The sequence below is a fragment of the Lissotriton helveticus genome, chromosome 2_1 (genome assembly GCF_964261635.1).
Source record: "Lissotriton helveticus chromosome 2_1, aLisHel1.1, whole genome shotgun sequence".
Taxonomy (NCBI): Eukaryota; Metazoa; Chordata; class Amphibia; order Caudata; family Salamandridae; genus Lissotriton; species Lissotriton helveticus.
The window spans coordinates 39,847,039-39,863,903 of NC_136059.1; the positions used below are offsets into that span (position 1 = coordinate 39,847,039).

The following is a 16,865-nucleotide window of genomic DNA, read 5'->3' on the forward strand; positions in this document are numbered from 1 at the left end:
CCGCAGCTTCTGCTGTTTGTGTGGAGGGAGTTTCGACAATATACTTTCCCTCACTTCCGCCTGGAGAGTGACGGGCGCCATCTTTGAGGGGAGACGGTCTAGTCTTCCCACAAGACCTTGGGCTCCACGCTTAAAAGCAGGAATTGGATTTTGCACGCACTAGATAAACGCTGTCAGCAGGAATTTGAAACTAGTCACTGTGCTTTTGTAATTGTTGTAAAGTTAATTTATTTTGTCTTTCTATTGCCTTAGGCATTTTAATACATCGCTGCATTTCAACTGTCAAAAATGTTACCGCATCGAATAACATTGAGGCACTACAAGGGGCATCTATAGAACTGTTTCTCACCTCTTAAAAAACTCTTGCTTTTTGCGTCTGCTTCCTGGTCCACCACAGCTACTGCTGTTTGTGTGGAGGGAGTTTCGATGCTATACTTTCCCTTACTTTCGCCTGGACAGTGACGGGCGCCATCTTTGAGGGGAGACGGTTTAGTCTTTCCACAAGACCTCGGGCTACACGCTTTAAAGCAGGAAATGGCGCTGACGCGCAGTGGACACACGCATAGGGCGTGCCGGCGGCACGCCAGCTGCGCGCCCAAGGCAAGCTCGTCTGCGCCCGTCCAAGTCCGGAACGCGTCCAGCACCAGCCATGCAGAAGGTATGCAATTAGACAAAGTATTTACATCAAACTTTCTTAAACAGCTGAACACAAAAAAACCTTGCAGACATTTTCTGGAGGCAGATACAATCTGGGGCCTTTTTGCCTGCTGGAAATGTCAAACACAGATACCAACGGTTGCATTTAATCATACCAGGATAAAATATAAAGGAGGAATTTGTCAAACTGCACTGAAAGGGGGTTTGATTGATGCACGCTCCTTAGTGAAACATGCGTTGGACATCAGAGAGCTAATCATACATAATGAGTTAGACTTTCTCTGCATTACGGAAACATGGTTAACAGAGAACTGCAATCCGGATATTGCAGCAGCCCTGCCCCCCAACTTTACCATCTGTAGGACAGACCGAGAGACTGGTAGGGGGGGGGAATCGCCATTATCCATAGAGATATGCTCCAATGGAAGACTTTTACCCTTTAGGAACTCAAGGGAGCAGAAAGTGTGGGTTTCTGCTGTACCATTAATGAAGCATCTTCATTCTCTGGAATTTTAGTTTACTGTCCCCCAGGCAACAGCAACACCTTTCCGGACACACTAGGGGACACCCTCAGTCAAGCCCTCCTTAGATATGCTAATCTTACCTTGTTAGGAGATATTAACCTACATCTTGAATGTAGTAACAACACGGGCGCTATCACCTTCCTGGAATCAACTACTTCATTGGGCATGAAGCAACTAGTGCAAGGGCCATCACATAGAGCAGGACACACCATAGATGTAGTGTGTTCCAATCTTACCTCGATTCAGGTAGAGGACGCCATCCCACAGGCCTGGTGAGATCACTATTATATTCAACTGACCATTCCAACGTCTAAGTCAGAACAGGTAGCTAGAAACAGGACTACTGAGCCACCAGGACGTAAATGGCATCTGCTATCCGATAACCCCAGCCTTCCAACAATTGCACAAAATAAGATACCTATTCTAACAGGTGATCCAGTAGAAGATTCTCACCGCTTCCATAACTGGATGACAACTGTAAGTGAGGAATTAAGTCCCTTAAAGCCTACCAACAGAAAAGGCTATAGGAAAGTACATAATGACCCATGGTTTACGAATGAGCTAGCGCAGCAACATCTGTTCTGCAAACAACTAGAACGGAAATGGAGAAGGGGATACGAGGCGGCAAATCTACAAATCTTCAAAACATATAGGAAATTATATCATCTGGCTATAAAAACAGCCAAAAAAGAGTACTTCAGTAGCAGAATTGCAACAGCTAAACAAAATCAAAAAGAGATTTTTGAAATCGTAAAAATCTTTTATTGATCCTAAAGCACCACATACAGAAATCCCGCCATCCCAGATGCTTTGTGATGACATTGTAACACATTTTGAAGAAAAAATCAAATACATACAATTGGATTTTGAAATTTCAAGTGTTCCTGAACCTTCCAGAGAACATGAGCAAGATCATAGACAGGATAAGCCGGTCTTTCAAACTTTTCAAACTGTTACCTTAGCTCAAACACATGATGCCATCCTGGCCTGCAAGTCAGGCTCTCCACTGGATGCTTGCCCCCCAAGTATATTACACCAGATCATTAATGTAGTGAACCCTGTGGGTAATGACATTGTGAATTCCTCCCGATCCTCTGGGATAGTGCCGGATGAATGGAAATTTGCCATTGTAAAGCCTTTGAAGAAACAACAAAATATAGACTCCACTAATCTTTCCAATTATAGACACATATCCCTTTTGCCGGTTCTAGGGAAGATTACAGAGCGAAAGGTTCACAAGGAACTTTCCAGTTTTGCTGAAACAGCACAGATGTTGCATCCCGTCAATCTGTCTTCCGCTCAAAGCATTGAACCGAATCTGCGCTGTTGGAAACATCGGACACCTTGAAATTTATCACAGATAGTGGCAAGAAGGCAATGCTGATCCTTTTGGATCTATCTGCCGCGTTTTATACTATCTCCCATAACATCTTGCTAACCAGACTAAAATATTGCGGTATTTCCAATAAAGCTGTGGCATGGATTACATCGTTCCTGTCCAACCAGGGACAAGTTATCTCCCTGGGCACTTTTCTCTCCTCTGAGCGGTCCATCACAGCGGGTGTCCCTCAGGGTGCACCACTTCTTTTCAATATTTTTATGGCGCCACTTATTGCTCTTATTTCATCGTATGGGATCGAAACAACCTCTTATGCTGATGACTCTCAGCTGATCCGGTCTCTTGAAAAATATTCTACAGAGGCGGAGGAAAATTTCAAATCTTGTCTCACGGCGGTCATCAAATGGATGAAAAACAACCACCTCCATTGTAATACAGAAAAAACAGGAATCTTATTAATTGGGAAAAATAACCCCTTCCAACCCACAAATTGGTGGCCCACAGAAGCAGCATACCCTCCACCTTACGTGGAAGTGGCAAAAAACCTGGGGGTATGGTTTGACGCCTCTCTCTCGTTCAAACCCCATGCATTAAAGGTGGCGAGTACTTCTTTCGGCCTAATCAGGACTTTGATTTTTTTTTTTGCCTTTCTTCCGCTCGAGGCCAGGAAAACAGTGGCAGTGGCCTTAATACTTTCTCGTTTAGACTACTGCAATAGCCTCCTAGTAGGGGTAAATAAATCTACCCTGAAGAAACTACAGGTGGTTCAACGTGCAGCAGCCAGACTGGTATTGAAACTTCCTCACAGGGCGTCACCATCCGCCGCTCTGAAAAGTCTTCATTGGCTCCCACTCAACAAAAGAATCTTGTTCAAACTTCTCCTTACAGTCTTCAGAGCAGTGCGCCAATTAGGCCAAGCTTACCTGTCTGCAAGATTTAGGCCTTGTACGACAAGGAGGACACTTCGATCTACTTCCGCTAACCCCCTTAAAATACCTGACTTCAAACTTAAAACAAGGGGAGGGAAGTCGGCAACTGTGTTAGGGGCAAAGGCCTGGAATCTCATGCCAAGCATTTTTAAGATCTATAGAATCGGAAGAACAGTTCAGGAAGGCACTAAAAACATGGTTGTATGGAACAGCTGATGATTCATGTCTTGCACTCATTTAGTGCCTAATCAGTATCTGCTGTAGCATTTTATCTGGTAGCGCCATGATTCTTCCTTGGGAGCGACAGTTTGAGCTCTATAAAAGATTCATTTAATTTAATTTAATTTAATTTCAGCTCCACAGTGTGCCAAAGACAGCCCACAGTGTCTTCCCTCAAATTGTCTCAAGACGGAGTCGCCAGTGGCCCAAGACTGGCAAAAGAAAGTCCACATTGCAAGTGGCAAGCTTCCATCACAGCATGTGCGCTGAAGACGCACGACAAGTGGCCGGACGCTTCATCGCACTGCAAGCAAGAAGGAGCATGTCACCTGAGGTGGCCAACCTTGCCAATCATGCCTGCGCAGAGGCAGGAGCAAGCAGCACTGAAAATGCTGCATTATTTATAGTGGCACGTAGACCTGGAGGACGACACACTATCCCCAATCAAAACAGAGTTCCCCATCATTCTACTTTCCTTCCCCTAATCCTTCCCTTATGCCGCCCCTAACTATAACCCTTTCCCTCATAAAACGTTCTTTAACCTATCTGAACACAAGGTATAAATCCTGAAGAAAATACATTTCCCTGATAGGGAAAGCATATCAAGAATTTGATGCAATGTCAGGCTGAAGTAGAAATAGAAAATCCACTATAAGAACAAGAACAATAAGCCCAATCTAGCCCCAGACCCGGATACGAGTTGTGGGAATCATGCGCACATCCCATTGCAGGATACCCGGTCATGCTTCAACTGCAAACACAAACTTTATTCCGCAGCCACATAGAAGGCTACTCCGAATATAGTCATTAACTCAAGGTGCCATGCAGTGAAAAAGTTCTCTTTGGCGACTCCTACATCTCCAAAGAAATCCAGTGTCGGCTCCATCGCCTGATGTCTAGTAGGCCAACTGTGATTTCCTTCACCCCATGCGCCTTAGAATTGGGATTTTCACAGCTTACTTTTAATTTCTTCGTTTCTTTCGGCTAAAGGTCTTTGAGTCTCGCCCTGGAGGGAGCTTCCCACCTTGTAGAGTGCATCAATGATCTTCTCGTACTTTTTGAGGATGACGGGGCGCTTCATTTTCATGGTGGGACCTGAATATGGAGGAAGAGAAGGGGAAGGTCAATGAAGAGGGGAAATGAAAGGCAAAGTATTTGTAAAGTAAAAATTTAATTTCTAAAAAATCTGTAACAGTCTCATCTGTTGTCTTCTGAAGATGTTCTGACCCTTTGATATTCATTAAAATTAAAACTCTGGTTAATGCCCTTGCAAGTGCATGTATCAGATTGACCCATACTCTAACATGGAGTGATTCTTACAAATACTCACAAGGAGGGGCCGTGGCATGTCACAAGTGCCATCTACAGACACACAACAAATACTCACAAAGGGGGGGCCGTGACATGTCACAAGTGCCATCTACAGACACACAACAAATACTCAAAAGGAGGGGCCGTGGCATGTCACATGTGCCATCTACAGACACACAACAAATACTCATAAGGAGGGGCCATGGCATGTCAAGTGCCATCTACAGACACACAACAAATACTCACAAGGAGGAGCCGTGGCATGTCACATGTGCCATCTACAGACACACAACAAATACTCATAAGGAGGGGCCATGGCATGTCAAGTGCCATCTACAGACACACAACAAATACTCACAAGGAGGGGTCATGGCATGTCACATGTGCCATCTACAGACACACAACAAATACTCATAAGGAGGGGCCATGGCATGTCAAGTGCCATCTACAGACACACAACAAATACTCACAAGGAGGGGCATTGACATGTCACATGTGCCATCTACAGACACACAACAAATACTCACAAGGAGGGGCCATGACATGTCACAAGTGCCATCTACAGACACACAACAAATACTCACAAGGAGGGGCCATGACATGTCACAAGTGCCATCTACAGACACACAACAAATACTCACAAGGAGGGTCCATGACATGTCACAAGTGCCATCTACAGACACACAACAAATACTCACAAGGAGGGGCCATGACATGTCACAAGTGCCATCTACAGACACACAACAAATACTCACAAGGAGGGGCCGTGGCATATCACATGTGCCATCTACAGACAAACAACAAATACTCATAAGGAGGGGCCATGGCATGTCACGTGTCATCTACAGACACACAACAAATACTCACAAGGAGGAGCCGTGGCATGTCACATGTGCCATCTACAGACACACAACAAATACTCACAAAGAGGGGTCATGGCATGTCAAGTGCCATCTACAGACACACAACAAATACTTACAAGGAGGGGCCATGACATGTCACAAGTGCCATCTACAGACACACAACAAATACTCACAAGGAGGGGTCATGGCATGTCACATGTGCCATCTACAGACACACGACAAATACTCACAAGGAGGGGTCATGGCATGGCACATGTGCCATTACAGACACACAACAAATACTCACAAGGAGGGGCCATGACATGTCACAAGTGCCATCTACAGACACACAACAAATACTCACAAGGAGGGGCCATGACATGTCACATGTGCCATCTACAGACACACGACAAATACTCACAAGGAGGGGCCGTGGCATGTCACATGTTCAATCTACAGACACACAACAAATACTCACAAGGAGGGGCCATGGCATGTCACGTGTGCCATCTACAGACACACAACAAATACTCACAAGGAGGGGCCATGGCATGTCACGTGTGCCATCTACAGACACACGACAAATACTCACAAGGAGGGGTCATGGCATGTCACATGTGCCATCTACAGACACACAACAAATACTCACAAGGAGGGGCCGTGGCATGTCACGTGTGCCATCTACAGACACACGACGAATACTCACAAGGAGGGGCCGTAGCATGTCACGTGTGCCATCTACAGACACACGACATATACTCACAAGGAGGGGCCGTGGCATTTCACATGTGCCATCTACAGACACACAACAAATACTCAAAAGGAGGGGCCGTGGCATGTCACATGTGCCATCTACAGACACACGACAAATACTCACACGGAGGGGTCATGGCATGTCACATGTGCCATCTACAGACAAATGACAAATACTCACAAGGAGGGGCCATGGCATGTCACATGTGCCTTCTACCGACACACAACAAATACTCACAAGGAGGGGCCGTGGCATGTCACATGTGGCATCTACAGACACACAACAAATACTCACAAGGAGGGGTCATGGCATGTCATATGTGCCATCTACAGACACACAACAAATACTCACAAGGAGGGGCCATGACATGTCACAAGTGCCATTTACAGACACACAACAAATACTCACAAGGAGTGGCCATGACATGTCACAAGTGCCATCTACAGACACACAACAAATACTCACAAGGAGGGGCCATGACATGTCACAAGTGCCATCTACAGACACACAACAAATACTCACAAGGAGGGGTCAAGGCATGTCAAGTGCCATCAACAGACACACAACAAATACTCACAAGGAGGGGTCATGGCATGTCACATGTGCCATCTACAGACACACGACAAACACTCACAAGGAGGGGTAATGGCATGGCGCATGTGCCATCTACAGACACACAACAAATACTCACAAGGAGGGGCCATGACATGTCACAAGTGCCATCTACAGACACACAACAAATACTCACAAGGAGGGGCCATGACATGTCACAAGTGCCATCTACAGACACACAACAAATACTCACAAGGAGGGGTCATGGCATGTCACATGTGCCATCTACAGACACATGACAAATACCCACAAGGAGGGGGTCATGGCATGGCACACGTGCCATTATAGACACACAACAAATACTCACAAGGAGGGGCCATGACATGTCACAAGTGCCATCTACATACACACAACAAATACTCACAAGGAGGGGCCATGACATGTCACATGTGCCATCTACAGACACACGACAAATACTCACATGGAGGGGCCATGGCATGTCACATGTGCAATCTACAGACACACAACAAATACTCACATGGAGGGGCCATGGCATGTCACATGTGCAATCTACAGACACACAACAAATACTCACAAGGAGGGGCCGTGGCATGTCACGTGTGCCATCTACAGACACACGACAAATACTCACAAGGAGGGGCCGTGGCATGTCACGTGTGCCATCTACAGACACACGACAAATACTCACAAGGAGGGGCCGTGGCATGTCACATGTGCCATCTACAGACACACAACAAATACTCACAAGGAGGGGCCATGGCATGTCACATGTGCCATCTACAGACACACGACAAATACTCACAAGGAGGGGTCATGGCATGTCACGTGTGCCATCTACAGACACACGACAAATACTCACAAGGAGGGGCCATGACATGTCACAAGTGCCATCTACAGACACACAACAAATACTTACAAGGAGGGGCCATGACATGTCACAAGTGCCATCTACAGACACACAACAAATACTCACAAGGAGGGGTCATGGCATGTCACATGTGCCATCTACAGACACACGACAAATACTCACAAGGAGGGGTCATGGCATGGCACATGTGCCATTACAGACACACAACAAATACTCACAAGGAGGGGCCATGACATGTCACAAGTGCCATCTACAGACACACAACAAATACTCACAAGGAGGGGCCATGTCATGTCACATGTGCCATCTACAGACACACGACAAATACTCACAAGGAGGGGCCGTGGCATGTCACATGTTCAATCTACAGACACACAACAAATACTCACAAGGAGGGGCCATGGCATGTCACGTGTGCCATCTACAGACACACAACAAATACTCACAAGGAGGGGCCGTGGCATGTCACGTGTGCCATCTACAGACACACGACAAATACTCACAAGGAGGGGTCATGGCATGTCACATGTGCCATTTACAGACACACAACAAATACTCACAAGGAGGGGCCGTGGCATGTCACGTGTGCCATCTACAGACACACGACAAATGCTCACAAGGAGGGGCCGTAGCATGTCACGTGTGCCATCTACAGACACACGACATATACTCACAAGGAGGGGCCGTGGCATGTCACATGTGCCATCTACAGACACACAACAAATACTCACAAGGAGGGGCCGTGGCATGTCACATGTGCCATCTACAGACACACGACAAATACTCACATGAAGGGGTCATGGCATGTCACATGTGCCATCCACAGACACACGACAAATACTCACAAGGAGGGGTCACGGCATGTCATATGTGCCATCTACAGACACATGACAAATACTCACAAGGAGGGGCCATGGCATGTCACATGTGCCTTCTACAGACACACAACAAATACTCACAAGGAGGGGCCGTGGCATGTCACATGTGGCATCTACAGACACACAACAAATACTCACAAGGAGGGGTCATGGCATGTCATATGTGCCATCTACAGACACACAACAAATACTCACAAGGAGGGGCCGTGCCATGTCACATGTGCCATCTACAGACACACAACAAATACTCACAAGGAGGGGCCATAGCATGTCACATGTGCCATATACAGACACACAACAAATACTCACAAGGAGGGGTCATGGCATGTCACATGTGCCATCAACAGACACACAACAAATACTCACAAGGAGGGGTCATGGCATGTCACATGTGCCATCTACAGACACACGACAAATACTCACAAGGAGGGGTCATGGCATGTCACATGTGCCATCTACAGACACACGACAAATACTCACAAGGAGGGGCCATGGCATGTCACATGTTCAATCTACAGACACACAACAAATACTCACAAGGAGGGGCCGTGGCATGTCACGTGTGCCATCTACAGACACACAACAAATATTCACAAGGAGGGGCCGTGGCATGTCACGTGTGCCATCTACAGACACACAACAAATACTCACAAGGAGGGGCCGTGGCATGTCACATGTGCCATCTACAGACACACAATAAATACTCACAAGGAGGGGCCATGACATGTCACATGTGGCATCTTCAGACACACAATAAATACTCACAAGGTGGTGCCATGGCATGTCACATGTGGCATCTACAGACACACAATAAATACTCACAAGGAGGGGCCATGGCATGTCACACGTGTCATCTTCAGACACACAATAAATACTCACAAGTAGGGTCCATAAGTTTTGAAATGTGGCATTTTCAGACAAACAATAAATCCTCACACAGAGGGGCCAGGGCATGTCAAATGTGGCATCTTCAGTCACACAATAAATACTCACACGGATGGGCAAGGGCATGTCACATGTGTCATTTACAGACACACAATAAATACTCACAAGGAGGGTCTATGGCATATTACATATGACATCTACAGACACACAATAAATACTCACACGGATGGGCAAGGGCATGTCACATGTGTCATCTACAGACACACAATAAATACTCACAAGGAAGGGCCATGACATGTCACATGTGGCATCTTCAGACACACAATAAATACTCACAAGGAGGGGCCATGGCATGTCACAAGTGGCATCTACAGACACACAATAAATACTCACAAGGAGGGGCCATGACATGTCACATGTGGCATCTTCAGACACACAATAAACACTCACAAGGAGGGGCCATGACATGTCACATGTGGCATCTTCAGACACACAATAAATACTCACAAGGAGGGGCCATGGCATGTCACATGTGGCATCTACAGACACACAATAAATACTCACAAGGAGGGGCCATGACATGTCACATGTGTCATCTTCAGACACACAATAAACACTCACAAGGAGGGGCCATGACATGTCACATGTGGCATCTTCAGACACACAATAAATACTTACAAGGAGGGGCCATGACATGTCACATGTGGCATCTTCAGACACACAATAAATACTCACAAGGAGGGGCCATGGCATGTCACATGTGGCATCTACAGACACACAATAAATACTCACAAGGAGGGGCCATGGCATGTCACATGTGTCATCTTCAGATACCCAATAAGTACTCACAAGGAGGGTCTATGAGTTTTGAATTGTGGCATTTTCAGACAAACAATAAATACTCACAAGGAGGGGCCAGGGCATGTCAAATATGGCATCTACAGACACACAATAAATATTCACACGGCGGGTCAAGGGCATGTCAAATGTGGCATCTTCAGACACACAACAAATACCCAGAAGGAGGGGCCATTATTTGTCAAATATGGCATCATCAGACATTTAATAAATGCTCCAACGAGGGGCCTAGTATGTTATGTTAGCCGATTTATACAGCACACTGGTGCCCCGGCAAAGGGGCGTCCCGGCGCTGATACTGCAGACTGCTAAGAAAACCATGGAGCGAGCGCCAGAGGCACCTCAAGCAGGGAAAAGATATGTATTCATGATTTTGCAAAATTGAGCATGATTGCTGATGCTCACAGGGAGAGAATTCCAGAGGTTAGCAGTGAGAACATGGATGGAGCATCCTCCTGCTCGGATCTTTCTCACCCTTGGGACAACAGCCAAGTGTTGGCCCATTGAGCGTAGGCGGCGAGTGGGCTCATAAGATGAGAGGAGATTTGCCAGGATATCTGGAGCTTGAAAAATTCTGTGTGCAATGTAGAGGGTTTTAAACTCAATGCGTTTTGCCACTGGCAGCCAGTGCAGTCTATCAATGAAGCTAGTTGTAGGACATGCTCTCAGCAGATCAAGTATTGTCCGGGTAGCTGCGTTTTGCACCCTTTGTAGGCAGAGAATCTCAGCTTTGTGCGTCCCCAAGTAGAGTGAGCTGGCATAATCCAACCTAGAAAGAATACTGGCCTGGACGATGACATGCCGGATGGTGGGATCAAAAAAACCTAACAGTGGCTTGAGCCCATGTAAAAGTCGAAAGCAAGTCCTGGCTACCACTTTGGTTTGGGCCTGAAAGGTAAGGGCGGAGTCCACCCAGACTCCCAGATTTTTTACTGCCTGCTTACGGACAGGTGGGCGGCCCAAAGTAGACGGCCCCCAATGCTCACTCCATAGTGCAAGATCGCTCCCTACCAGCAGGATATCTGATTTTCTCGCGTTCAGTTGAAGGCAGTTGGTAGTCATCCAGTCTGCTATGGCAGTTAAGTAGTTCTTGAATTTGAGCGTGTCCTGCAAGAGGATGATAGAGTCAAGAATAACTGTGTCATCTGCGTAAGAGACTACAGTTAGTCCTCTGCTCCTCGCCACTGCAGCCAAAGGTTGGGTGTAAATGTTAAATAGGGTAGGACTGAGAGCCGATCCCTGTGGGACCCTTGATGGATGGCATGTACATTGGAGCTGAAAGGGGGCAGTGATACTTGAAAAGTTCTCTTGGAAAGGAAGGAAAACAAACCTGCCCATGGCCAGGCCCCCAATACCAGCCTCCTTCAGGCGCTGCAGCAGGATCTTGTGGGACTCTGAATCGAATGCAGCGCTCAGGTCTAGCAATATCAGAACTGATGTTCGCCCTGCATCCAGTGCGCCCCTCAGATGTTCAGTCACAGCCAGGAGACCCTTCTCGGTTCTGTGACGAGGGCGGAACCCATTCTGTGAAGGGTCAAGCGGGTTATTGCTTTCAATGAACCATGTGAGAATAGAATTAATATAAGCTTCAGCTATTTTAGATGTAAAAGGTAGAAGAGAGATGGGGCGGTACTTTTCTGGTTAAGAGTCATCTAATGTGGCTTTTTTTAGTAGAGGAACCACCTTGGCCTGTTACCAAGCCCTAGGGACAACGGTCAAGGACTTGGACATATTAATCAACTTGCAGAACGGAGAGAGGAGCAAAGGCAGGGATTTAAGAAATTGGTCAGGTTTAAGGGGGTCTGCAGGGGAACCTGATTTCATTTTCCTGCATATTGTGAGCATTTCCTCCTCTGAGAGTGCCAGAAAGAGCAAAAAAGTCTGGATAGCAGGAGGTCCATAAGCAGGGCCTTCCCTAACCTCAGAATGAGGAACGGTTCTGTAGGTTGTTCTCAACCTTCTTAAGATAGAAGGTAGCCAGAATCTCGCAATACTGGTTTAATGAGAGGGAAGGTGCTTTAAGTTGCCCCAATGATTTAAGTATAGCGAAAATGCATTTGGCTGGGCTGCCACTATCTCTGATCACCTCTGCATAGTAGGCAGCTCTTTCCCTCTGAACGGCCTTGTGGTCATCTTTGATAGCTGCCCGATATTTCCCTTTCAGAACTGGATCATATTCCCGCCTCCACGCCCATTCCATACTTTTGCAGGCTTTCCAGGCTGCAGCCAGATTATAACATAGGCTAGAATATCTACTCCGGCTCTGTACCCACCTGGTATCAAGGGAGTGAAAGAGCCAGTTATAAAGGGCACTTGCGGCCACTTCTGGAACCTCAGACAGATTAGGTGCATGCATCAAAAGAAGCACATGGAACTGTTCGAGATTCAGTTTATGCCACGGGCGTTTTAATACTCATTTCTGAGTAACTTCCTGAGTTGGCCCTACTCCCAGAAGAGTTATGGAAATCAGATAATGATTGGACCAACTAATCGGGATTCTTGTGTCCACCATGAGAGTAGATAGGTGAGAGAAAACTGGATGGCATGTCAAATGTGGCATCTACAGACTCACTATAAATCCTCACAAGGAGGGGCCATGGCATGTCACATGTGGCATCTACAGACACACAACAGATACAAGGAGGGCCATGGCATGTACAGACACACAACAAATACAAGGAGGGCCATGGCATGTCACATGTGGCATCTACAGACACACAACAGATACAAAGAGGGCCATGGCATGTCACATGTGGCATGTACAGACACACACCAAATACAAGGAGGGCCATGGCATGTCACATGTGGCATCTACAGACACACAACAGATACAAGGAGGGCCATGGCATGTCACATGTGGCATCTACAGACACACAACAGATACAAGGAGGGCCATGGCATGTCACATGTGGCATCTACAGACACACAACAGATACAAGGAGGGCCATGGCATGTCACATGTGGCATCTACAGACACACAACAGATACAAGGAGGGCCATGGCATGTCACATGTGGCATCTACAGACACACAACAGATACAAGGAGGGCCATGGCATGTCACATGTGGCATCTACAGACACACAACAGATACAAGGAGGGCCATGGCATGTCAGATGTGGCATCTACGGACACACAACAAATACAAGGAGGGCCATGGCATGCCACATGTGGCATCTACAGACACACAACAAATACAAGGAGGGCCATGGTATGTCACAAGTGACATCTACAGACACACAATAAATACTCACAAGGAAAGGCCATGGCATGAAATGTGGCCTCTACAGACACACAACAGTTACTCACAAGGAGGGCCATGGCATGTCACATGTAGCATCTACAGACACACAACAAATACAAGGAGGGGCCATGGCATGTCACATGTGGCATCTACAGACACACAACAAATACAAGGTGGGCCATGGCATGACACATGTGGCATCTACAGACACACAACAAATACAAGGAGGGCCATGGCATGTCACATGTGGCATCTACATACACACAACAAATACAAGGAGGACCATGGCATGTCACATGTGACATCTACAGACACACAACAAATACAAGGAGGGGCCATGGCATGTCAGATGTGGCATCTACAGACACACAACAAATACAAGGAGGACCATGGCATGTACAGACACACAACAAATACAAGGAGGGCCATGGCATGTCACATGTGGCATCTACAGACACACAACAGATACAAGGAGGGCCATGGCATGTACAGACACACAACAAATACAAGGAGGGCCATGGCATGTCACATGTGGCATCTACAGACACACAACAGATACGAGGAGGGCCATGGCATGTACAGACACACAACAAATACAAGGAGGGCCATGGCATGTCACATGTGGCATCTACAGACACACAACAGATACAAGGAGGGCCATGGCATGTACAGACACACAACAAATACAAGGAGGGCCATGGCATGTCACATGTGGCATCTACAGACACACAACAGATACAAAGAGGGCCATGGCATGTCACATGTGGCATGTACAGACACACAACAAATACAAGGAGGGCCATGGCATGTCACATGTGGCATCTACAGACACACAACAGATACAAGGAGGGCCATGGCATGTCAAATGTGGCATCTACAGACACACAACAGATACAAGGAGGGCCATGGCATGTCACATGTGGCATCTACAGACACACAACAGATACAAGGAGGGCCATGGCATGTCACATGTGGCATCTACGGACACACAACAGATACAAGGAGGGCCATGGCATGTCAGATGTGGCATCTACGGACACACAACAAATACAAGGAGGGCCATGGCATGCCACATGTGGCATCTACAGACACACAACAAATACAAGGAGGGCCATGGTATGTCACAAGTGACATCTACAGACACACAATAAATACTCACAAGGAAAGGCCATGGCATGAAATGTGGCCTCTACAGACACACAACAGTTACTCACAAGGAGGGCCATGGCATGTCACATGTAGCATCTACAGACACACAACAAATACAAGGAGGGGCCATGGCATGTCACAAGTGCCATCTACAGACACACAACAGATACAAGGAGGACCATGGCATGTCACATGTGGCATCTACAGACACACAACAAATACAAGGAGGGCCATGGCATGTCACATGTGGCATCTACATACACACAACAAATACAAGGAGGACCATGGCATGTCACATGTGACATCTACAGACACACAACAAATACAAGGAGGGGCCATGGCATGTCAGATGTGGCATCTACAGACACACAACAAATACAAGGAGGACCATGGCATGTCACATGTGGCATCTACAGACACACAACAAATACAAGGAGGACCATGGCATGTCATAAGTGACATCTACAGACACACAACAAATACAAGGAGGGCCATGGCATGTCACATGTGGCATCTAAAGACACACACCAGATACAAGGAGGACCATGGCATGTCACAAGTGACATCTACAGACATACAACAAATACAAGGAGGGACATGGCATGTCACGTGTGGCATCTAGAGACACACAACAAATACAAGGAGGACCATGGCATGTCATAAGTGACATCTACAGACACAACAAATACAAGGAGGGCCATGGCATGTCACATGTGGCATCTACAGACACACAACAAATACAAGGAGGACCATGGCATGTCATAAGTGACATCTACAGACACACTACAAATACAAGGAGGGCCATGGCATGTCACATGTGGCATCTAAAGACACACAACAGATACAAGGAGGGCCATGGCATGTCACATGTGGCATCTAAAGACACACAACAGATACAAGGAGGGCCATGGCATGTCACATGTGGCATCTAAAGACACACAACAGATACAAGGAGGACCATGGAATGTCACATGTGGCATCTACAGACACACAACAAATACAAGGAGGGCCATGGCATGTCACGTGTGGCATCTAAAGACACACAACAGACACAAGGAGGACCATGGCATGTCACAAGTGACATCTACAGACATACAACAAATACAAGGAGGGACATGGCATGTCACGTGTGGCATCTAGAGACACACAACAAATACAAGGAGGACCATGGCATGTCATAAGTGACATCTACAGACACAACAAATACAAGGAGGGCCATGGCATGTCACATGTGGCATCTACAGACACACAACAAATACAAGGAGGACCATGGCATGTCACATGTGGCATCTAAAGACACACAACAGATACAAGGAGGGCCATGGCATGTCACATGTGGCATCTAAAGACACACAACAGATACAAGGAGGGCCATGGCATGTCACATGTGGCATCTAAAGACACACAACAGATACAAGGAGGACCATGGAATGTCACATGTGGCATCTACAGACACACAACAAATACAAGGAGGGCCATGGCATGTCACATGTGGCATCTAAAGACACACAACAGATACAAGGAGGACCATGGCATGAAATGTGGCCTCTACAGACACACAACAAATACAAGGAGGGCCATGGCATGTCACAAGTGACATCTACAGACACACAACAGATACAAGGAGGGCCATGGTATGTCACAAGTGACATCTACAGACATACAACAAATACAAGGAGGGACATGGCATGTCACGTGTGGCATCTAGAGACACACAACAAATACAAGGAGGACCATGGCATGTCACATGTGGCATCTAAAGACACACAACAGATACAAGGAGGGCCATGGCATGTCAGATGTGGCATCTACAGACACACAACAAATACAAGGAGGA

At 46.8% G+C, this 16,865-nt stretch overlaps 1 protein-coding gene across 1 annotated transcript in view; it reads right to left on the bottom strand.

Annotated features, from left to right (window-relative positions):
• Window positions 1-2,009: 2,009 nt before the first annotated feature.
• Window positions 2,010-16,865, bottom strand: part of LOC144820052 (long-chain-fatty-acid--CoA ligase ACSBG2-like) — a 452,754-nt gene continuing 437,898 nt past the window's right edge. The window contains exon 13 of the mRNA XM_078677706.1: window positions 2,010-4,763. Coding sequence (XP_078533832.1) covers window positions 4,618-4,763 — 146 coding nt within the window. The 3' untranslated portion in view covers window positions 2,010-4,617. The remainder of the gene's footprint in view (window positions 4,764-16,865) is intronic.